Source organism: Fulmarus glacialis, unplaced genomic scaffold, assembly GCF_000690835.1.
Source record: "Fulmarus glacialis isolate BGI_N327 unplaced genomic scaffold, ASM69083v1 scaffold3805, whole genome shotgun sequence".
Classification (NCBI taxonomy): domain Eukaryota; kingdom Metazoa; phylum Chordata; class Aves; order Procellariiformes; family Procellariidae; genus Fulmarus; species Fulmarus glacialis.
In genome coordinates this window covers 13879-39030 of record NW_009210983.1, presented here as the reverse complement: position 1 = coordinate 39030, position 25152 = coordinate 13879, and the positions used below count along the sequence as shown (strand labels likewise).

The 25152-nt window shown below is 40.5% G+C and overlaps 1 protein-coding gene across 1 annotated transcript in view; it reads left to right on the top strand.

Moving 5' to 3' along the window:
• Window positions 1-211: 211 nt before the first annotated feature.
• The window catches only part of PLCB1 (phospholipase C, beta 1 (phosphoinositide-specific)), a gene marked incomplete at its 3' end in the record, with an annotated part of 37570 nt that continues 12629 nt past the window's right edge, over window positions 212-25152 (top strand). Inside the window, exons 1-13 of the mRNA XM_009577333.1 lie at window positions 212-316; window positions 718-722; window positions 1190-1274; window positions 1768-1945; window positions 8578-8648; window positions 9239-9335; window positions 13135-13219; window positions 14227-14351; window positions 15339-15493; window positions 17213-17377; window positions 19260-19359; window positions 22192-22296; window positions 23062-23171. Of these exons, the coding sequence (XP_009575628.1) occupies window positions 212-316; window positions 718-722; window positions 1190-1274; window positions 1768-1945; window positions 8578-8648; window positions 9239-9335; window positions 13135-13219; window positions 14227-14351; window positions 15339-15493; window positions 17213-17377; window positions 19260-19359; window positions 22192-22296; window positions 23062-23171 (1386 nt within the window). The remainder of the gene's footprint in view (window positions 317-717; window positions 723-1189; window positions 1275-1767; window positions 1946-8577; window positions 8649-9238; window positions 9336-13134; window positions 13220-14226; window positions 14352-15338; window positions 15494-17212; window positions 17378-19259; window positions 19360-22191; window positions 22297-23061; window positions 23172-25152) is intronic.

The following is a 25152-nucleotide window of genomic DNA, read 5'->3' as shown; positions in this document are numbered from 1 at the left end:
ATCATCGAGCAGCTCCACGTAGCAGCTTGTTGTTACATCCAGATCCCCACTAAGGTGGCTGTCCTGATATGTTGGTCCCAGTTATATACACATAACATGCATGCGGTATGTAATTATATGCGTATAAAATGTAAGATATACCAGCACTTACTACAGCAATTCTCCAAATTGACATAATACATCTTAGCAGTAGCACAATTACATCTACGCTATGACTTCTGCCAGTGAGGATATCTCAGGGGAAATACTTCTGAGTGAGCTGGCGAGAGCAGTGCAAGCTTTTGGTGCAAACCCAGCCCAGGAGGTCTGCAGATGGGTCAGTGCTTTGTCGTGGAGCACGGTGCAGAGGTGCAGCTGCAGCTCCGGGCAGGGCTGTGGCTGGGCAGGCTGTCACGCTGCACAGGCACAGCACCCACCTCACACAGGCTAACAAAAAGGGTGGGAAAGTGGGCTGCATTTTAGCAGAAAATCTGCAGTAAAACTAACTGCATTTTAGAAATCTGCAGTAAAACTAGCTGCTTCTCTACCAGTGCCTATAACTGATGCAGCTTTGCTGGTTTTGAGACCCAAGTAATGTCATCTGCCCCTTCTTCTGTATGGCTGTGCCTTATAGACATGCTGAGTGAGGTGATAAGTACCCTTGGCTTGCGAAATTTAGCAGAGACACCTGCAGAGGAGACTGCTTTCTGTGTAACTGTTTTGGGGTTTCTGCCTTAGGTCAGGTATGAGAAAAAGAGAACGTCATCCAAATGGGGTGGGGGGCTGTGTGTGTGAGAAGACTGCCAGGCATGTGTATAAAGTAACATAAGGAGGAAAATATTTAAACTTTGAATAAAAATGTTGCCTAAAACAGGCAAATTCATATAATGGTTATTTCCCTAAAGGTAACAGCTGACAGCCTCCTTTTTTCATTTTCTACTAAGTGCACGGGAAAATATACTTCAATGTTAAAAGTTCAGTTTCACTATTATTCAATTGACTAGTGCCTTTACTTCACGTATGATCCTTTTGATAAGCTCTATCAGAGGAATCAGAATAATTGCATGATATATCTAGGTCTCTCTGAAAAATCCACAGCAATTGGATCAGGAAATTATATCTAGTTTAGGGATATTAGATATTCCATTATTGCTGCTTTCACTCTGTAGCATTAGTCGGACTCATGTCTGTCTTTCTTTTTTCCCTTTAGCCCTAAACAGCAGGCAAAAATGGCAGAGTACTGCAGATTAATATTTGGAGATGCATTGCTTATGGATCCATTGGAAAAATACCCGGTAATATGATTTGGTATTTATCAAAGCACAAATATCTGTGTGAATATTTATTTAAGTGTTTAGGTCCTGTGTCATTCTTCATATACAGCCTTTCAAAACAGAGTCTAAAGGAGGGGGTTAAACAATGTGAGCTGTTGGTGACTTAAGCATATAATTTCTGATGCAGAGATTGCTCTGATACAGTGAATTGTAATCTTCTAAATGCAATTGATTCTCATAGCTGCCATTTTATAATGTAGGCTTTCATATTTGAACTAATACTTATTTCGGTTATTACTGTAGACATTTCATAAAGCATTTTTCTTTTCTTCTTAAGTGCTCTCAGTAGCCCTGTTTCATTTAATATTGAGGTTACCTCTTGTGCAAAATACGTTTCATTTTAACAGGGCTTATAAAGGTTACAAAATTATCTTGCACCATGTGGGCCCTAAGAAATTGCCATAAGCTTGTTTCTTTTGTTGTTGTAACGAATTTCTTTTCCTTTTTCTGCAAGCTTGAACCTGGGGTTCCTCTTCCAAGCCCTATGGATTTAATGTACAAAATTCTGGTGAAGAATAAAAAGAAGTCGCATAAGTCTGCAGATGGAAGTGCAAAAAAGAAGCTCTCGGAGCAAGCTTCCAACACATGCAGTGATACATCTAGTATGTTTGAACCTTCCTCCCCCGGAGCAGGTATGAATTGAATCTGCAAATATATTTCTCCCTAAAACACAACTGCTTAATTACAGCTATAATTCAATCCATTTAGCTTGCTGTAGCAAGGTAAAGGTACACCAGTGTACCTTACTCAGTAGGAAGCAATGCTAAGCGTCAGTGATCCAGGAGTCTGTCAAGGCTCGCAGCTGAGGAATCACTTATGGAGTGACGTAAAGCTCAGTGATGTGTACTAACGTATATCTGCACTGCTTAGGAAGTAGAGCAAGCTGCCAACTCCTTCACCCTTGGGTGCCTTTTCTATGTGCCCAAGCCCAATACCAAATATAAATGTGTTTTTTTTTTTCTGTTGCCTCTGAGATGTGCCTACCCTTTGGTGCCCCTTCAGACTTGACCCATTGCACGGGAGAACTGCAGTGGTTCTGCAGTGTCTTAAGATTTAGGATAATTGTGAATGAGGTATTTCTTCCTCAGGCAGGCGAGGCTCAACCTGCTGTTGTCTTACATTAGTTGGGAACACATCACAGACCTCTATGCAAAGTGCTATAAGATGTTCTTCTGTTCCAGAGATGGAAACAGGCAAAAATAATACTGCAGAAAAGTATTTGTTACCGTCAGGAATTGTAGGGAATGTAGCCAATGGAAAGCAGTGTTATTACATTTAACTTGTTCATTATTAGCAGAATTTTTAAAATCGGAAATTAAATAGAAAAGTTACTGTAATTTAATGCATATATTCTGGTAACGCCTATGGGATCTGCAGGGGACCATTGTGAGTGTTGGTATGCAAAAATTAGTAAGAGATGGTCTTTGTCCTGAAGAGCTTAAACCCTAACTAGAAAAGACAAAGAGAAGTGCAGAGAAAAAGATAAAATAAGGATTTGCTCTAAACCACAAGAGCAGATTAGCAGCAGGATAAACAACAAAATCTGTGTATCTGGATTCCCAGCCCAGTGTCTGTTCCCTGCACAAGAATTTCTTCTTATTATTAAGACTGAAATTTGGGATTTCTAAAAGGGTAGACATTTATGCCCCAGTAGTAGAATATTTACAGAGCAAATTGAAAGCTCTGCTGCAATAGAAGTTCATTACTATTTGCCATTAAAATTTTTTTTTCCTTTGGTTGTAATTTTTTCTAAACTCTGATTAATTGAGCTGAAATTTTTCATGCTGGCAGTTTGCCTCAAGCTGAACTAAAAAAAAAAAAAATCCTGCTGTATTTGTGGATAACATTGTTTATCCCATTAGAAGCAAAGAAAGAGTTTTCAACTATTGTGGTAAGAAACTTTGAAAAGGGCATGGCTTTGGAGTAGGGCTTGGATTTCAAAGGAAGATTCATCCTGGTGTTGGGAATGATTTAATACTGTTTTCTTGATTTGCTTTAGACAAATCCCAAGCAACACAAAAATAAGTGTGTGTATGCCGACTGACTCCTTTCCAACACTTGAAATCAACCCTGGGTTCCTAACTCTACATTTTTGTTGCCAGCACATAGTGAGAACCCAGTGGCAAAGCATGTCTTTTGCTTTCTGAGTGCCTGCCCTGCGTAGAGGGTACAGCTTTGTCTTTCAGGAGCCTCTCTGTGAGCTTTTAGAGGAAAAGACCTGGGCTGTGAATCTAGATGTTGGTGATGATCAAGGCAGGGGGCTCAGTCCCATAATAGGGTGTGTCATTTTACAAATTAACTGTGAATATTATGGCTGTATTACCTATATAACAACCTCTGTTAACTGTAGATTGTGAAGATGCGCACTTACAAATTAGGAAATGCTAGAACTGAGATTGCAAAATTGATGTGGTCACTTGGTTCGTCTGTGACTGCCAAAATATATTACTTGTAATCCTTCTGTCAGCCATTGTTTCTGCTTTAGGGCCTATGCCTCTTTTGGAGAATGCAGTTAGTCAATATTCTTTCTCTCTGTCATTCAATACTTGATCCTAGATGTGGCATCCTCATCTTGCAGTGAATTTCTGTGGGGATATCCAGGCTGCATATGAGCATTTGACAAACAGCAGTGAATTTACCTGAACAATACTGGAACACGCTGCCCAGGGAAGTGGTGGAGTCACCATCCCTGGAAGTATTTAAAAGATGTGTAGATGTGGCGCTTAGGGACATGGTTTAGTGGGCATGGTGGTGTTGAGTTGACGGTTGGACTTGATGATCTTAGAGGTCTTTTCCAACCTTAATGATTCTATGATTCTGTGATTCTATTCTATACCTGTGGGAAGTGAAATAACATTAAGCCAATTTTATCTAAGGACAGCCGAGTCTGAGAGACCTTAAGAACAGTTTAGGGGTGACTGACATGGAACATCCAGGATCTGATTTTTCAAGAATACTTCGAATTTTTAAGTATTCAGAGCACAGCTCCAGAGATTTCAGCTACAGTTTACAGCTATGAGCACGCAACATTTCTGTAAATCAGATGCCAGATTTCTGTCTGTCAACATTTAAAAAAAAAAATTATGCAGCATTTTATAAGACCGCTGTGGCAAGACCCAGCGAAGAGCATGGTTCCATGGGGCAGTGCTCAACAGTCACCGTGACACCCTTCTTTTCACTGCCTCGTTCCTTATGTGCATCTCAATATCGACAACATGTAATGCTGGAGCACTGCAAGCATTATGCTCCTCTATGCCCAGTACCAAGTTCTTTCATGAACATGAAAGGAATAATGCAATTAAAGACTAAAGGAAGCCTTATTCTTAACATTTCTTAACATGACGTGTTTCAATACTTCAACCTTAATATAATTTTTACATTTAGCAAGCAGGGCGTATTATTCAAATAAGTCTATTGTATTGTATAGCTCCTGTCAGAATTACTGCTGATCTCCAGGAGGAAGTTGTGCTGATTTAGCCTTCTTGAGATTTTAAATGAGTTTTTTCACAGCAGTGCAAAAAATATGGAGATTCGTACTTCAGTTGATAGCAAGCTTCACTGTGTCTTACACTGCTTGAGGTCAGATTTAAACCCAAATAAACCACCCTTTTGATATATTTATAAAACATATCATATAAAAGCTAGGTGGTGGTGATATAGTAGTATTTAATTATAATTAAAAAAACAATTCTGAAATGAGCTGTGCAGAATGACTTGCAAGATGTTCATGAAACTGATGTAAAAACTATAGTATCTGTCAGTGGAAAAAGCTTTCCCTAAAGGTACGGCAAAGCTGGCAAAGCAGAAAAAGAATTTCTGAAATAACACTTGTGAGATAGATTGTCGTTTTGGTAAACAAGCATCTTACACCTGATTCTTTTAGCACAATGAATGGAAGTAAATAAGCAAGATTTTCAAAGAAGTTAGATTACACTGCAAAAAGAACAGTGGCAGTTCTGCAGGTACATACATTTTATTCAAAGTAGGCCTATACTGAAAGTAGCCAAAACTTGCTAATTGAACAGTATTTAAATTTTCGAGCAAATTGTTCATTCTCACTGATAGGCTGACAGAGTAGTGGGTGCAGCAGGGGAAGAGTCACAGTAAGACAGAGAGAGAGGGTAGAATTGGCTCCATCATTTCATGATAAGTAAATAGAAAACTGGATTAAAAGTTTTAGGCTAAGTGTATGTAAATGCATTGGTACATTGCTACTGCATGCCAGCTGAGGCCATGGCCCGCTGTTACAAAGTAAAATGTCTTAGCAAACTGAATAAAGTTCATTTTTTCCCTTTAAAAATCAGCAAGTGCTGATGTACAGCCTGTGGAAAAAAGAAAAGGTGATTCACTCGCCCCCCACCTCCCCCCAAGATGCTCGTGGCTGCCTAAATGTGACAGAGCTAACAAGCTGCGCCAGCAAGTACCACATTTATAATCCGTTCTGGCTGTTATTTTAAAGGGGTCTGAGAAAGCAGATTACCAAATTCCTCTAAATTTCAAGCGATGTATAACCTTTCATTTTATTAGGCTCTGAATACCTGTCACGCTGCTGAGGCATGGGGAGAATGGATAATATTTAGCACTCTGCTTCCTCAACCCTTGGTAATAGGGATTTGGCTTGTCATTCCCAGCTCTCCTCTCCTAATCATCTTCCATTAAGTATTACTGTGTTGAACCCCTCTACCCATTAGTTGGGATTCGGCCTCCTTTGTCCACTTGTTACATTGCCCAATGAGCACTTTTATGCCTTCCCCACGCTGCCCCACTTGCTAGGGGCAGCTCCTTGAAAACATCCTTGAAACTGCCCCATTACTCCACTGAGAAGTTTCCTGTGCCCTTCTGCCTATGAGCGGTTGACAGTATCTGTGTTGTAACTTACCTATTGTGGTAGGGAGCAACATCTTTTTATTTCTTGATATTCTTCTGTGTGCCTCTGTCCACGGACAGGCTCTTGTCTCGTACTTGGAGGGCAAGCCCTTGGAGCAGGGCTCTCATTTTCACTGTATTTGTGTGCCACGTACCATGGAAAGGTCCTGTCCTGACCTGGGTTTGTAGTCCCATCTAAATGCAAATAATAATTATGCCATTACAGCTAGTTGTCCCTTAGACAAGCTCACATGTACATACTGGACTTGACCTGCAGCACAGCTGCATATGCCAGCCCACGTGCATTTATGATACACAGTGTCTGTGCCCTCCTGGGAAGGGATAGGAGTGATGGCATGGGGCTGATCCCACCACCAATGAGCACGGAGGCGTCCGCAGCACAGACACCTCCTCAGTCTGGCCAAGGCTTGCTCTGACTTTGTGTCCCAGCAGCGTAACGGGAAAAGAAGGTTGGTTTGAGTGTAGGACCATGCTGCTGGGTGAAAGGCAATGCAGATGTAGTCAGACTTTCTAAAACACTTACTAATTTTTATTCTGTGTTTGCAATCCCATGTATTATTTGTCCTGGTTTTGCTGTCTGATGCAGAACTTGAAAATGAGATCTGATCTCCTTGGGAGTTTTCCTGTTAAATATTTTAAAATAAATTAATAATGTGTTGCGTACTTTCCTCCCTGGACACTTCTAGTAAGAACAAGCTATCGTCTACCTGGTATCTCAGCAGTGCAAGTTGGCTGAAATCTGCTCATGTCCCCCATTTTGTGGACTGTGCGAAGTGTTATTTTGCCTGTCTGGTTAAATCAATTGAGAGCTTCCCATCCAAAGATTGTCACTGCAAATCCTGTGAGAGCTCGGCTGGCTCTCTGCAATGTGTTGAGGTTCCCTGAGCCATCCCTTGAGCCTGTTGAGCAATCATGTTATTTTCTTCAATGAAATGTTCAAGAAGAAATGTGTTCATGAATAAAAGCCTGACATTTCAACATCTGCATCTGGAAGGAAACGCAGCCTGGGTAGTCATCATTTGGTTGTGAAAGGCACACTCGTTATTTAAATCATATGTGCTCTCCATGTTCAGAAGGGACCAACTGGGCATGATTCAAGGCCTGCTGGAACAAAGAGGAGTTTCTTTATTGACTCAGTGGGCTTTGGATTAGACCCTAAACTGACAGGAGGAACTGAGACTGAATTACCATTCTCTGGAGAGTTTGGGAATGCTGCACAGTGGTTAGATTTTTGTGCTGCCAAAATAAAATTGCCACTGCTGAAGAAAGCTGAAAGGTTTGTGGAATAAAATCTTTAGGGAGAGTTGTCAATCCTATAGGTGTGGATAGGTGACTGCAGTGTAAGTTAAACGTTCTTTTCCAGAGTCTTCTTAAGATGCACAGTGTATACGTTATGACAGCCAGACCCACAGGAGGAGTTAGTAAAGAGAAAGATAAGCTTGATATTCCTTAATGGTTTAATTTCTGGTGCAACCAAATCAAAACATTTTGGAGGCTAGGGGAGGCATTCGTTAATTAACAATGAAGAATCTGTGTCTTGCCCATAGGAATTTGATGAGTACACTGCAATTGGGAGCAAGGCATAAAATGTGTTTTATTTGGTCCCATTTACTCCATCAGTACATTTTCAGGGAAAGGATGAGTCTTATGCATCTTCTTCACATTATTTGATTTGCACTGCCCTCAGCCGGTGCATTTGAGCTATGCCACCGGAGTCCTAACAGTAAGGCACACCAAAGCAGTCCATGAAGGGAATTGAAGTCAAGCTATTGCAGTTAGGCTCCTGTGGCAGATCCTCCCAGCTGCACTGCCTCAGTACGTGTACTGCGATACGTTCAGAACAGATGGATTTTGCTGAACAGCCCTTGATACCACAGCACATGAGAATCTCATCAATTTTCATGCATGATTGCTTCACCCCGTGCATGCTGTTACATGTACACTTCCCGGAGGGGGTGAGGCATTCACTGAAAGTCCTGCAGGGATCCTGCAACAGAGCGGGAATTTGAACTCGCATCTCCCAAACCCCGGGGCTGTGCCCCAAGCATGGGAACATCTGTTCAGAGTAGTTTGTGATACTATACCTACACACTGCTACACACACCACAACGCTGATACCTACCCCATGGTTTCCAAACACTGAGCATCCAGCAGCTGCAAAGGAAGAGTTTTTGTTTGGTCGGGCAATAAGAACTTATCAATGCTGAAGACAGATGAATCCCTCGAGGCAGTGTATTTGATTTGTGCTGTGACAAAAAGGACACGTACAATGTAGTCTCCTTCAAGCAGTGCTCCTTGCACATCTTTCTCGAATTTATCGCTGGTAATTATAACTATTGCTTCAGCCAGTAATTATCTTCTGCTTAAAACTTTTCAGGAGAAGCAGAGATTGAGAGCGATGATGATGATGACTATGATGATGACTGTAAAAAGTCGTCGATGGATGAAGTAAGGGTGTAGATATGTTTCATGGTGATGGGTTGGTTCCAGCAGTTGTGGGTTGGCTTGTGTTATCAGGAGTGGGACTACCATCTAGTGGAGAAAGGGAAGCAGAGCACTGGGAAACACACCACCAACTTTCTGAAGTTGGTTATTAATCGGTTTGGAAGCACATCTTTGTTTATTTATATTTTCATTTACTGAAGAATAAGAATTAATAGCACCACAGCTGATCTGTTTTAGACAACTACTTGTGGTGTATTTAGCATTGTTGGAAGAAAAACTTGACATCAAAAACTTAGAGCTGTATTTATTATTTACCCAACAGTACCGATAAATGTGCTCAGCAGTATGCATGTGTAAAGGTAATGCAGTCCCTTCCCTAGGAGCCACGTAAAAAGAATGATTACAGCGGCAGTTTAATAAACATTTACATTTTATAGCAAATTTTCTTCTTTACTATGTGAGGCATTGTCTTCACTACGCCAGGATCAGTGAAAGATACCATGGTTGATAGAAAACGGGGCTTTGGTATTTGTGGCCTCTGATGGCCACCATGGACAGATCAAAACTGCAGCATTTTCCCTTGTCTGTCCTAGGGTACTGCTGGAAGTGAGGCTATGGCCACGGAAGAGATGTCTAACCTGGTGAACTACATTCAGCCTGTGAAGTTTGAGTCATTTGAAGTATCAAAAAGTAAGTAAGCTAAGCATGAGCAACATCTTGTACTGAAAATTACCTAGCAAGTGTTTGGAAGAAAGTTCTGGAGAAATGCTACTTGGCTTCCTCTCGGTTAAATACAGGCACACAGACAGAAGACGTTCCCTTGTTATCCAGCCAAATAAATCCATATTTATTTTGAAACCTGTGCAGGTCTAAATATCAAACTTCATCAGCAGTAAACGTGCTGCCATTTCAAAAACATTTTTGAAAATGTTGTACTTACATTGTCTTTGTTGTCCATGACTGAAGAGTAACTTAAGCAGTTTGAGAAAGGTGGTGACAAATATTCCTACAGACTGAGCCAAGTGCTTTATATTTTGCCTCTGCTACTTTTATAGAGGATTCAGGGTCTGTCCTTCCCCGTATGCAAATTCACTGTTTCCTGCCTCTGTGTATTGTATAGAAAAGGCCATAATTTTATCGCCTGCTGGCTTTTACAGAAGATGCCTTGCTAGGAATGCACTCAGTGGCATCCTCAGTAAACACTGCAGCATCTTTTCCTTTCTTGGGGCAGAACCCCTTACTGTTTGCCTGCCCTTTTTCACTTTGATTTGACAGGTTCCAATATCCTCTTGGAGCTTTTTAGTTGAAGAAGTGTGTAGCATTTTAATTTATTATGGATTTGTGGAGGCCTTGGCAGAGGACAGGTAATTGGTGCCGAAGTCCACATCTCTGTACAAGATTTTGCATTTACTCGTGATGAATAATAAACATATAAGAAGTTATCTACCTGTTCATTTGTATGTGGGTATTTATACAGACGTACATACAAGCATTCACAAAATCATGCAGAGGGCTATGCTTGTCCCCTATAGTAGTGTCCCTTTGGATGTTTATAATCTCCTCTAGCTTTAATGAGTGTTACAAGAACTCAGTGGGAAGCAGATATTCCTTCTGGAAAGGAAGCCATGTGAATCCTAGCAGGACAAGTTGATGCAGCTGTTATAAAATTGTCTTGTGTAGATTTCTTTTGTTCACATGCCTGTGCCTTTCCAAGTTTTGTCTTTCGTAAAGAACTGCTGATATCCAGATTTTTTATCCTAAGTCTTGATGTGACCTTTGATCAATCATACTGTTTCTGTGAACTCATAATGTTAAGGAACTAATATTTCTGGTGTTTGTGTCGAAAAAATCATTATGTGGTAAATGTGGCCAGTTCGTTAAAGCAGTGGCCTTACATGGTAAATGTTGCTGGCTGGTTAAAGCAGCGGGCACTATAGCATGACGTGTGGGTTCTGGTCTTGGTCCTGGCCTGGACTCACTGCTGGACCTTCATCAAATTCAGCGAAGATGAGCTGAATAAAGAAGGAGTTAGATGAGGATTGTTTTTTAATTTGCTGCTTATCCAATTGTTGCCCAGATTTTATTTTTGTTCACCTGACTTCATTTCCCTAAATGTAAAGCTCCATACTTGTCTTTTATACAGTTTTGTTTCAGTGTTACAGCATTTTTCTGACTTAATATTTTCTAATTCAGAATTTGTTTTGATTTGTGATCCTGGCCTCCATGGTGATAACAGTACCTCACTGCTTCTGTCATTCACACATTTTAAAAGTGCATTTTCTGGTCTCGCATCCAGCTTGTTAAGAGAAATATTGAATAACACTGGATCTGTAACAGTCCCCTCATTGCCCTCACTAGATATGTTCCCTCTCTCTGACAGCAAGTAGCTGTAACTGTATTTTTTGAAGTTTTTCGGGCAGTTTTTCAATCGAGTTGTTTGTCCACTCCATAGTAACCTCCTCCTGGTAAGATAGCACAGTGTAATGTATCACGGGAGAGAAATGTCTCTCCTGCACAGTCTTTTCTTCAAAGGGCAGGTTTCTTAATCCTCTCCAGATACTACAAGGAAATAATTGTTCTTATTTTAATTAGGAGTTTGATTAAGCCCTGAACATTTAGTAACCGAATCATTTAACAGCTACCAGTTCTGGTTTCCTACAGATGCTCTACTTTAAGATAAGGTTGAGAGATACAGTATATTACTACAACAAATTCTAGCACCTGTATTCTAAATAGAATAAAACCACTATATATCTGTGTTGCTAGTGCTATCCCATTAGTAAGGGGGAAGGATGGAATAAGAGTAATCTCAGTGCCTTTATAAGGAGCTGAGATGGAGGTGAGCTGGCTGGAACAGAGTCTGGAGAAAGAGAGGATATTGCTTGTTGGAAAGGAAGAGGAGTGGTGGGAGAGCAGCCTCTAGGGAATGGCAGGAATCTTTTGCCATTAGGAGATAAAAGCGATGAAAAATGGCGTGATGGTTGCTAATTAGAAATAGGGACTGCAGTAAAGTCTGAGTCCCAGCTTTCCTAAGGGAGAGAATCACTTTTGGAACACCACGGTCATCCTCTGACTCTTCAACATAGACTGAGAATAGTTTGTAGTTCACAGGCTGGCAGCACATTTTCCTCTCACGTTGGCCCAAACAATCTAGCTCCTCATTTCTTTGGATCCACTGCTTCCTTTTTGGCTTCCTCTAAGGAAAGCGCCCTCCTGTTTCTGTCCTGCTTCTCTCTGCAAGACGAGTGCTTTTGTTCAGTTTTATCCCTCTCCTGCAGCTTCGCAGTTTGACTTCAAGGAGCTGGCCGGGCTGGCCTCCTGGCCATCCCTTTGCAGGGATTGCAGCACAACTACTTCTAAAACCGGATGAGGGCAAGCCTTTTTTCTGCCTTATTGTTTGCTTTCAATAAAGTGGGGACGCTAGAGAGTTCATGTTTCAACACAGACACCATTTCCCTCATTTTTAAAGAGAGCAGTGCTGAGATATCTAATGGATGTGACCTCCCAGCGCTGTGGCCCCTTCATCACAGCTGATTGTGATGAAATGGGAAGCTATTATTTTACACGAATCCTTACCTTCTGTACAAAAGTGTAAAAGAAAAAATAATGAAACTAGAAGGGTCTTGATTTAGGCGCTCTGCTACAGCATGTCGCATGGGTACATTGAAAGGCTGTGCACACAACAGGCAAAGGTGAGTAACAAACGATACACAAATGAATGTTTAGTCCTACTGAGTTATAAGCTTAGGAGGAGCTTTCCACCACTGTCAGGTCAGAAAGTTTGACCAAATTAAAGAGGTCATAGAAGCTCCATATTAGTTTCGGGTTAGGTCTGAAGACCTGCTGGGACACAGGAGTGTACCTTCAGGCTTGATTAGATAGCAATGTTTCCATGACTGTTTAAGACAGATGTGACCTTACCCTGACATACTGAAGATAACGAGAACCGCTGTAGGCACAGCTAGCGCACTGCTTAGTTTAATCTGATACGGACATTAGTTATTATAGCTTCAAATTGGCTCAAAGCCCTTGCATCTGTCTGCAAAGACAATCTAGAGATCCAGCAGGGCCCTCTGTGTTCCCCACAAAAGCTGCTACAATACTTCTGCGTCACACCTGTGAGCTTTGGGTTCTGTCTCTCAAATATATCAACGTGGTATTTTGCAAGCAAACATGAGAGATCTCTGCCCGAGCACTGACTTCCTGTTGCCTGCAGCTGGCACAGTAGCAATCTCAGGCGGTACCAATGCCCTTCATTCGGACAGTGCTAATCTGAGTTCAGATGGAGCTCCTGAGTATGCGCAGAGTGAGCTTATTCTGCCCGCAAACGGTGGTGTATGTAAATTCTTTGAGATCAAGGTGAAATGAGCTGGTGAACAGTCGATGGGATAGGGGGAGTGGGACTAAACCAGTTGTTTGCAGCTCATGTATCGCGTATGATTTCATGCTCTAATGTGTCACTGTGTTTATTTCCCCTTTAAACTTCCAGAACGCAACAAAAGTTTTGAAATGTCTTCCTTTGTGGAAACCAAAGGGCTTGAGCAACTTACGAAGTCTCCTGTGGAATTTGTGGAGTATCCTTGACTTTCAGAAAGCTGCTTTCTTAGCCTTTCTATGTCTGAGATCTGTTACAGGGCTTTATTGAAATTTGGAGACAGGAGCTGGGGAAATAGGGAACCCAAATGAAATTTGTAGATTTGACTGTCTTCCTAGATGAATTAATTGGCCTGAGTTCTGATAAGCTAATTTAAAAGCTGGCATAAGTCCTTGTGCTGTGGGCTAGGACTAGAGGGAATAGGCATAAACTACATATTGAAGACCTGATACTTTGTATTCTCATTGTTAAATTTATCATCCTATATGAGGTGGTATGAGTTATGTGAGCAAATTGTCAAAATGTGGCTGACAGTTTTTTGGAAAGTCATGCAAGAGAGCTTGCTTTCCCATCATACCTCTAATCCTAAGAGCACTGAGCTATTTTATTGCCACACAATTCTCTCTTTTTTCTTTAGGTTTTTTTCATAACTTTTAAAGAAAAGCTAAGGAGCATTCTTAGACCTTTTGATGTTTCTCAATGTCTCTCATCATGGCTGCAGTTAAGAATGAATGGTCAAGATAAAATAACGCCTTAAAGAAGATTAATGGAAAGCTATTTCCACAGATAACCTGCAGCATGTTCTCATCTCTGAGATTTGTAGACTCAACTAAAAGAAGTGCACACTCATCATTTCTGTCTGTATGTAGAGGCCAATTCTAATGCTTATTCCAGAAGAGCACTTACTTTTTAACTGAGCACCTCTCCCCCATCAGAGGAAGATTTGCTGTTTACAGCTATAAATGCAATCTTAGGAAAATCCCAAATTAGTAACCATAATGATAAATGGAATTTTATGAATGCTATCTTTTTAATGCATATGCCTGTGCTATTTCCTTGTTTATTCCGAGTACTCTGTACAGCAACAAACAGCACGTTTAGTTACCCCATATTTATCATATCTCCTACAAAACTGTGGACCTCTGGAAGCGTCACTGCAAAGTGATTTTTGTCACACATACTGTATCTTAACTACTCACTATTTAGATACAACAAAATGCAGCTAAGCCGAATTTACCCAAAGGGAACACGTGTAGATTCTTCAAACTACATGCCACAAGTCTTTTGGAATGCTGGCTGCCAAATGGTTGCTCTTAACTTCCAAACTGTGGGTAAGTTATGCTCGTCTCTATATTTTGTAAAGTGTACCTTACCACTTCTCTGCTACAGTTTCTGATTCGTAGGTAGGAAAGGCTTTATGCATCAAAAGATGTCTAGTGATTGAATGATACTACAGAGCTGTTAATTAACATTTTTAACACAGGTTTGTTGGTTTGTTTTTTTTTTTTAACTAGGAATATTCATAATTACCATGCTGTAGCTAGTATAATATGCATACATAATGCCCTCCATATTTTGTCATCATTTGTACCATTGAGCAACATGTCAGATCTGGCAGGGATTTTTTTCCTGTGTCTTCCAAAATCTCAGTATATCAAGACAAAAGGGACTTGGACAGTAAATTCCACTTTAAAAGTGAGTGTTTAAGAAACAAAGACATTTGGGCTCCTAGAAGCACAAGTCACTTCTGAAATAGAATGTGTTGTCTTCCAAGCCTATGTCTGTTCTGAGACATACAGATATTTCCATCTACTGCATGCCAGGATATATCCTGACCATGTTCTGCTTCTGGGCACATGGTACCATGGTATCATTCCATTTTTCCTTTCCAGTTGTGCCCACGTATACACCGCCTTTCCATGGAAACCAAAACCCTACACAGTCTGGGAGTCTGCAGAGTAGTAAAAACTTCTTTGGGCCAGTTTCAACCAAGTATCAAGCGCCTGGTTTCTGATGTTAGAAGGGTTTAGAAACATAAGTACTTTGCTGGGTCGGGTACAACAGTGCAACACTGAGGGACTCAAAACCTAAGTATCAAGGCTTCTTTTAAAATGTGAAAATGTTATGAAATGAGTCAAAAGAATCCAAGCGAGCGGCTGCGATCACATCTGAAACCTCTTTTAACAAGCAACAGTGTGCCATAAATAGCTTTTTACATTACAGTCAGTTTGAAATTACAATAAATAGTATTATTTTATTGCTTTTTTAAATTGTCATCTCACCAGGATGTTGTTCTTATCAATATTTTTAACACCTAGATTTGTCTATGCAAATAAACATGGGAATGTACGAATACAACGGCAAAAGCGGATACAGGTTAAAGCCAGAATTCATGAGAAGACCAGACAAGCACTTTGATCCATTTACTGAAAGTATAGTGGATGGAATAGTAGCTAACACCTTGTCTGTCAAGGTATGTATGCAGCTGGTAAAACTGCTCTCATGACAATGTTGGAGCATAGATATATTTGTTATGCAGCAGCCTAGCAAATGACCATACTAAGTCAAGAAAATAAAATGCATTTCATTTCATCGAGGGACATTTCATTCTTAAATTGCAGAGGATCTTCTGCCTCACATTTCATATTGTAGGATAAATAAATGTATTTTTATTGTGTGTATTCTTTTCCATAGAAGTAATTGGGAAGTGAATGGATTTTAGGGTAGTTTGGCTGTGTTTTTAGTAACAAAGAGCTGAATTTAAAACAGGCTGTTATGAAGCGGTAGGTTGCACTGGAATAGCTAGAACAGTACACTATTTAGTATAAATAAATTTTCTGGTTCTCTGTAAGTTCTCCAGCAGAACTGGGCAACCATAAATGTCAGCTGCAATTCATTGCCAACTTGCTTTTCTTCATTTCTTTTTAAGGACCTCTAATGAAGTTCAAGAACCACCAGGAAACTGCAAATTGAAAACCACTTGTATGAATGTTTAGAGGGATAGATTGCATTGGCTATGACAGGATCACAAATTTATACTTGGTATATCTCTAGTTATACAAACATAAACTTTCTGAAGTCCTGTTATTCCTTTAATGGACTTGTCCGTTAGAACAGTGTCCGTATTATAGAATCACCTGCAAAATATCCTCCTGTTTTCTGTTAGAGAAAGCAAGTGTTTCCTCTCAGGCTGCAGACACAAGCGTAGCAGAGCAGTGCTGGGAGGGATATGAATAAAGTAATAATCCGGTGACACGCATAGTAAAAAAAGATGACTCTGTGGGAATGACCTTTTGTGGTGACCTGTAACCACGGAAGCTTTCAGGTCCTCCTGTGCGTTTAGGGGCACTTTCTTCTGTAATTTTAGTAAATGGAGGTGGAAGTCATTCAATAGCTATTAGGAGATGCACAGCATTTTTAACAGGAATGAACATCCAGGAGTCATTCAGCTGCTTCTGCCTGCTTGGTGAAGACTCTGCTGGTTATAATGTTAATGCCCATACAAGATACAGCTGAGAACAGATTAAGATTTGCTTTAGGCAAGCCTGAATGTGACACTGCTACATATTCCTGTGCCTTTTCCATTTTCTGAAGTAATTGCAGGCCTGCCTTTAACTTTTGAAAGCTGAGAGTTGTGTTTCCTGTTAAAAATAAGAAGTAGAAAAGACCAGCTATCTTATAGTTGTCTTGTTTTCATACTAAAACTCCTCACCCTCTGTGAAGAGCCTTTATTAGAATACCAACTTTTTAGCTTGTTCTCTCCCTCCCAGTTTAAAAACATACATAGTTTCTCTGCTGCTTATACCTCTTTTCTTCCAGCATTTTTTGAACCTGTTGTTGAAACTGGATAGAAACGAGAGTTCTCAAAGATACTGTGTTGTGGAAATAGGCAGCCGGATTGAGGAATGAGATTTGCTGAGGGAAGGACAGCAGCATGATCTCAACCACATTATCGCTCATAAGGGAGTTCAGCACCACAGGGTCACAGGAAATCAGGCCTCTTAAGTTGTTTTTCTGCGTCTGCTGTATTAAACAGTGGTTTTTTTGTTTATTGTGGTTTTGGTTTTGTTTTGGTTTTATTTTAAATGCATACTGTCTGATCATTAATGAGAATTATCTATCTGCATTTCAGCCACTCATTTCCTAATCCACCAAAGCTGTCTCTAGTGATCCTCCTTTGTTTTGGTTTTAGATAATTTCAGGTCAGTTTCTTTCTGATAAAAAAGTCGGTACCTATGTAGAAGTTGATATGTTTGGCCTGCCTGTGGATACAAGAAGAAAAGCTTTGAAAACCAAGACCTCTCAAGGCAATGCAGTTAATCCCGTCTGGGAAGAGGAAACCATAGTGTTTAAGAAGGTCAGTAATGCTTGCTTCCCAAATGTGCATTGTCCAGTAGAGTAATTCTGTGGATTAGTGAAACTTTGCATTTGTTAGAAAGAAGATAAAGAGATTCCAAACAGTTGTTTCTTGAACTGTTTATTGTTAACCACTTTTGGTGTAATTTTACTACTCTAGTCATGCCGGCTCCTACTAAATAAATGAGTTTAAAGTCACCTTGATTCTTTCACTGATGCAGCTGGAAACAGCAGACATGTCGATAGACTCACCTGCATGGCACGGTGCAGTGCCATGCTATGAACGAGCAAGCACAGATCCCAGAAGCAGTTTAGCTGAATTACTGTTTTGCCGTGGCTGAAGAGCCCTGCTGAAAAGCGGATCCTGTTAACCTGCGAGCAAGACGATGCAAATACAGCTATAACAATCTGGCTGTCCAAGCTAACACATTCAAAGCAATCTGTTATCTCTGCTTAGCGCTAGATTGTGCTATATAAATCCAACCTTGGTGATGAAACCACATAAATCCCATCCACTTGCAATGAGACGTAGGCTCCTGAGTTACTCATGCAATTTGAACACTATTACTCAGACTTAATTCTCTAAACTTTGAGGGAGCAGAAAATACTGAGCATGTTTTAGGATTGTGCAACGTGAATGTCTTGCTGTACTTCACAATATACTTGGCAGCCAGTTTTCTAACAGGATTTCTGAGTTTTGCTTATTGGGCGCTGTGGTTAGGTGGATCCTGAGTCCAGTGTTTGTAAAAGAATTTCTTTCGTATCTCTCTAGGCAAATGTAGTTCACAGAGATGTTTATACAATTGGTACTTGCAGCCCTGCTTTCTAGGGAGTACAGCCCTTTTCCCTGAATATTTGGCCTTCTGAATGACTTTCCTTTGGCAGCCTGCCAGAGCTTAAGTTTGGAAACATCACTAGCATTTTTCTTCTGTAATGAACTTCTAATTAGTGTACTTCATTTCTCTATTTAGTTAACGATCGTGCCTGACTGCCTCTGTGCTCAGAAAAGCATAGATTACTATTTTTAGTAATCTTGAAAATAAATTAGATAAATGCTTCGTTTTGGATTGTTGCTTTTTTTTTTCCCCCCCTTTCATTTTCTAGATGAATTTTAGCATATGTTCTGAACAAATGCATGTCTGTGCCCAGGTTAAAAATATGTGTATTCGTATGTATATTTGCATGAAGTAAGAAAATTAGATTAATTATGCTACACTTTTTTTTAAAGTAATATTAAAGATTCCTATCTTAGTAGGGTAGTGTAAGTAACCTTTTTTGATTTCTTGTCTTCTTTTTTCACTGTTTGGCCTTCTTTCTTATGTAGTGCCAAGAAAGCATCCACTGCTAGTAAACATCCTGCCTGATTAAACCTCTTTAGTCCAGCCAGTGAGTGTGCTGCAGCACTGGAAGATTCTACTGGGGTTGACATGGTTCATGTAATTCATACATTCACACTCTGCAAAACAGGTTGAGTTGCTTGTTGAGTTTTCAACACTAATATGCCTATCAGTGACTTTTCTCAGAAGTGAGTAATCCCGTTGGCACAAACACAAGGGAAGAAAACCGTGCAGGGCTGTGAGTAATAAGCAGAAAACAGAGTGGCATTCAAGTGTGATAGGAGTTGAGCTGCCAAAGTCCCTTGTATCATATTGAAAACGTAGGGTCAAATTGCTGGGTTCAACATACGATGCACACGTCCCACATTAAGTTTGATTGAAAAATGTTTCTATGAGAGTTATTTTGACACACAGGTGCATAGACCCTGACCTCTTATATGGTAAGACCTTCCCATGGATGTGTAGATGTTACTGTATAGCCGATGTCTGGAAGGAACTGTTTCATTCAGAGCAGAAAGTTAATAATGCAACAATATTGCCTTCTAGGTCGTTTTACCTTCCCTGGCATGTTTGAGGCTAGCAGTGTATGAAGAAGGAGGGAAATTTATTGGTCATCGGATATTACCAGTCTCAGCAATTCGACCAGGTAAACTTTTTTCTCCATTGAGGCAAACATAATGTAGTGAAAAGAAGCAGCAAGCCAGAATCCCAGTGCTGTAAATCAGCAGCCACTCTGCAGATTTATAGCAACTGGGGATTTGAATAATCTGTCTCGACTTTGAAAAGGAAAATACCATATTTCACCAGAAATTTAGATTTTAATGAACCAGGAAAACCAGTAGAATTGAGCATCAGAGGCATGGTTGGCACTTACTGGTCTCTAGTAGATCAACTGCGTGTTCACAGTTTTATGTTAAAAAGTGCAATTGTACACTCTTAAGAGGAAAGAGGGCAGCGACAGCCAATTTTGATGTCATCTTTGTAAGAATGGGAGATTGCTGGGAATGAAAGCAAAATATGCTCCTCTAATGTGGTTTTTACATGCATGCAAGGACTGACCTATATGCAAGCTGTTGTATCTCTGCAAAATCTTTAAATCAACCCAAAATTACTTTCATCTTTATTGCTGAAAATTTAAAAAAAAAAAAAAAATAATTACTGGTCTATTCCAAACCATATAATTATTTCTATTATAATTAGTGGCCACTTAACTGAAAATTGTCTTGTGCAACAACTCAGCCCTTATTTTCCAGGCCAGAGACTTGTTAGAGATCATGTTTCAGAAAGATGCAGTGACATTGCCATTTTGAGCAAGAGAAACACTCGACTTCAGCGCCAGCTTTTCCAGTGAGGGGAGGGGAGGAAACTAAATTAGGGCAAGCATATGGGCCATAAACATGCTCCCAGCTTCACTCACACTGGAAAAGGAAGAATATCTGTATGTACCCTGTACCTTATCTAGCCAGTCCCAGCAGCAGCACAAAACTCGCATATCCCTGTATCTAGCAGCCGTTGTCCATATTATTCCTGGAGACCTGATCTCAGGTAGTGCATAAATCAGTCCCTTCTCTCTTGTGGCAGATGATGTCAGGAGTCTTCAAAGAAGAACTCCAAGTGGTTTTGTCTTAGCTGGTGCAGGTCGCATGGCCTCACTGCAAGCGCAAACAGGCTAGCCATGGAAGGTGGCTCCTGGGCATGTCACTGCTCCAGGATTTCCTCACCAGTTGTCACTTTTCTTTCCCTTCTCCTTCCCTTCTCTCTACCCTGCTCTTGGCCATGTTTCCCTGGCCATTCTGTTGTGCCAGCTCTGCCAATCTCCACACTTTTTTTGTGAGCCAACTCAGCTTATCAATCCAGCAGAAAACTCTCTACTGTTTTCTCCTGGCTTAATGGATATAATTGCCTCATGGGGGATCTGCCGAGCTCCAGAGGAAGATAGGGGATTGGAGAGGAGAAAGGGGGATGTGAAGGATTTCCCTCTTCTGGTGAAAGTGAACTCTTACCGCGGCTGATCCCCTTTCATGGCACTCACCCTCCATGCAGCACAGAGTCCATTCAGCAGAGCACTGAATCATGTACCTCCTTTTAAGCTTGTGCTTTTTAGAGCAAAGGCCACTGTTTTAAACCATATAAGGACTTTCGAGAGCTTTTACCCGAAGGCCTATCTTCTGTCCTTTTGACTCCAGTAATCGTTGGTTTACAGCGTGTGATGGAGAACAGCATGTTGATTTTAGTTTGTGTACATGCTGAAAATTTGCTGGAGGAGCTTGAGGGAACTGAGAAACCTTTGTAATACGTAATTTCTCTCTTTCCTGAGACATTACTGAAAACTATATCATACTGTCACACGAATCCACAGAATTACCATTATTCCCAAAGCAAGGATTTAACCATTACTTGGAGAGGAATTTGTTCACAACAGCCAAGTGAGGATCCCCCCAGATAAGTGTATCCTGCTCGTGACTTGTATCTTGACACTACCCATATGTGCGGCTCCGTAATCATGCCTAAGAAGAACAGCTTCAACCATGGTGCAACAGGCACCAACTTGTGAGGCAGAGGATGCAGCTTTGCAGCGCTGTGATGCTGTAACAGTTCGTTGGGACTGCAAGTCCCTTTCTCCCACCCCTACTTGGGCACTGCCATCACTGTCTTTAAACTGGCATTAATACGTCTAGCCTTATGGTGAGGCATTTTGGGGAGCTAAATTGATGGGAGACTCTTCACAGTTTCTGAAGGTTGCTTTTTCCAGAGTTTAGCTTGCTGAGCTGCCTATCTACGAAGTCGGAAAAGTGTCAGTGCACAAGAGAGGTGATGGTGGTAGGTGGCTGGGAGAAAGGGTTTGGGGCTGCCCCATCTGTGGTGCCTCACCCTTAACTTGGCTAAGCTGCTCTGTAATATGCACCCTTACTCTTACAAGACAGCCAGCTTTCAAAACAGTCTGAAAATACTCTTTTTTCAGATATATTTCTAAGGTTGGTCACCTGATAGGATTCATATACACACACTTTGTAGATATAGTGCTACATCGTCTGTTTTTTAAATTAGATACTGTGTTGTGGATGGACTACTACATCTCAGTTTTACTTGGCTGTTCAGATTCCTGAGTATTACAAGGGTCACTTTTGAAAATTAAATAAGAGCTCTGAAAAGTAAAAAAAAAAAAAAAATCCAGCCAAAAGCAATAAAATAGAATGCATGAAAAATTATATAAATGGCAATTTTTAGCATTATTCACAGATGTAAAAATAAAGGGAAAATACTATTTTAAACTGCACTGTCATGTGCCTTTCTAGCAGTCCCGTCTGTATACTTATCTCTGAAACCCTTCAGGTAAATCTCTTCCTACCAGAAGTCCCTGGGGTTGCTTGCTCATTTGGAGCCACATTATAAATAACAAATGAAATGATAACACAATTACATTGGAAAGGCCCGTGGAAGAGTTTATGCTCTGAACTGGTTGTTTCTTATTTTGCAGGCTATCACTACATCTGTTTGAGGAATGAGAGGAACCAACCTTTGACACTGCCAGCTCTCTTTGTGTACATAGAGGTCAAAGACTATGTACCTGATACTTATGCAGGTAATTCTGTGACATATTCCTACTGGGAAATATAAAGGCTAATTGAAACACAAAATTAATGTGGTGTAGATGACTTGCCATATTGGGAAAACAGTTCCTGTGAACAAACCTCTGCATCTGATGGATCATTATGTCTCATCACTCATACAAGATGGCCTGATTTACAGCGGCCTGCCTGAGGTTTAGGATTATGGCCAACTCTTTTATTTTCAGCAGGCCTTGTATGACTCTAAAGGAGGAAATACCCCAGGCATTTGCCGTTGAAACACAAATGAAACTTTGCTTACGTGACACAGTAGTATGTAATTGTTTCCTAAGCAAAGTGCCGTGCTTATTGCAGAGCATTGTATTTTGGAATCGGCTCTAAACAGGGATAGGTTTAAAGACCATACTGTGCCTCTTCAGTGAAGAACAGTATCCTGTACAGCTGTTTTGATTTTTTTAAGACCAGAATTTTTACTAATGCTCCTCTGTGCCTCATGTGAAGCAGAATGCTAGTTGGCTGATGCTGTAAGCTTTGAAAATCCATCATAAAACACTGTGCAGAAAATGCACATCCACGAGACCCAAGCACAAACTCAAAGAGGGTTCCTGTTAGAGTATTTGTGCATGATGGTGTACTCCCCTCCACTGTTGTTTCTAGAACTTAGGAGTACCTATCGGCAGCAGATCTGCGTGAAAAATACAGTCTCTTTCTTAAAACCTGAGGCGCACTGGAACCATAACATAAGGGGTTTGAAACTGAAGTATTTGCATTATTTCTAGACGTGATCGAGGCCTTATCCAATCCAATCAGATATGTAAACTTGATGGAGCAGAGAGCTAAGCAGCTGGCCGCACTGACTCTGGAAGATGAAGAAGAGGTAAAGAAAGAGGTAAGGGAGGTTTCAGAGTCTCTACAAATTATGTTATAGTATTTAAAAGCACTTACTTTGTTAGAAAGGCAAATATTGAAAGTCCCTGGGAATTGTATGTGTTGATTACTTGAACACCTGTAAACATCTCACCTAGAATGAGACTAGGGTACATTATAGCCGAGAAGCATGGCACTGTGTGTGTGGTCTCACTGAAGGCAGCATGTTGTGCATGTAGCAAGTTACTGTTCGGAGGTAAAGAGACACTGAAAGCTGAATGAAAAACCATGTTATGCATATGCTGATTTGCAACTTTGTTATGTAGTAAAAGAAATCTTTGTAAGTCATTGCCTGTTGTTTTCCAGTGTGATGCTGAAGTTCCCCTTACAAAAAAGACAACTCCGTGTCAGTAGCTTTTCCTGAAAATATTACGAATTTTCCAGAATTTCAGGCTCTGTTTTTGGAGAGGTTATTCTGTTCAGAAACATTCATGTATCTCAGATTATGATGTCTCTATACATTCTCCGTGAGCAAACGTGCCCTAAAGAGACCCAGTATAATCATATAATAATTCAGATGGGAAGGGCCCTCTGGAGGTCAGCTGATCCAACCCTTCATAGATCTTAGAAAGAGAGATGAAGAGGGAGGAGACCATGGAGTAAATAAATGTTCAGGCCTATTCTAGCTTAGCTGAAAGCTATGGGAGCCACATTTTCACTTGTTAGGTTTGGGTATATGTGGTTACCTGCGGACTAACCTGTAAACCCTATTTTTCCGTGTAATTGGAGGTGCTGTGTATACAAATGCATAGATGTGATTTTGAGCATAACTGAGAGTCCTGGCAGTTCAGCTTTGGTTTCTGATAAACTCTGTGCACATTCAAACACTCAGTCTCTCTGTTCCAGACATTGTCATTGGGACGTCTTCTGGCAGTGTTTGAAAATACCAACCTTGTCTTTTAAAGATTGCTTGTGTCAGATGTTAGGCACATCATGTGAATCAAAAGGCACTCAGTACAGGTCTCTAGCGAAGATGGAGAAATGCTTTATAATCCTAAACTGCCCTCAGCTCTGGTGCCTGTCTTCTTCAATTCTCAGATGTGCAAACCCTCATTGAACTAGATTTTGTAACCAAGAATACATTCCCAAAGCAGACCAGATGAGTGAAAGTCATTACAATTCAGTGGCCAACAATTTACTCTTTGTGCAGTGTCACAAGTTCGGCTGAATGAGGACACTGTGAAATGCTCAATAGTATCTTAGACATTTATCTAGGACGCTCCACACATGAGATTCTATTTTAATAGCAAAGTCTTTTTTTAACATAATCCTTTAAATACCTTAGAGGTCATTTTTACTTTTGAAAAAGTACAGATTTTCCTGGTCTGTACAGGCTTATTTGTCAGTTAGAAAAATTCTGTCACAGAGTATCTTCTAAAGCAAATGGGAGGAAGGAAAGATGGATTGTAGAGCTCAGGTAGTGCTACCATATGTCACGGAGCTTGAAAGCTCATAGGATAAAGGAGTAGCAGAGAAATACTGTTTAAAAGAAAACTGTAATGATTGTAGTCGTGCATTTGCTAAAAATGTATAATCATTCAGTTAGATGCAGTAGCAAGGGACAGGTACAAAATTGTCACTTTAAGTGGTAATTTAAATACACCATTGTTATCTTCTATTTATAAACACCCATTCTGGGTAAGATATTTGGCAGCTGGGCTGTACTTGGAATTCCTGAATTGCCTGATCATGTTAAGTGATGATAGCATTTTCTTCATCAGTCAGCAGGGCTGACTGTTTTGTTCACTTACATTGGCCCATGAGAATCACATTGGTTAATAATTGGAAGTACTTTCACTGGCAACATAGCTAAATAAACCCAAGTATGTTTGCAAGAAATGTACACGTAAGTGCACCTGGATTCAATTTTCTCATGTACAGTTTCAAATTTACACACTATAAATGTTTGTGTGCAAAGCTGTGCTGTCTCCTAACACAGATTC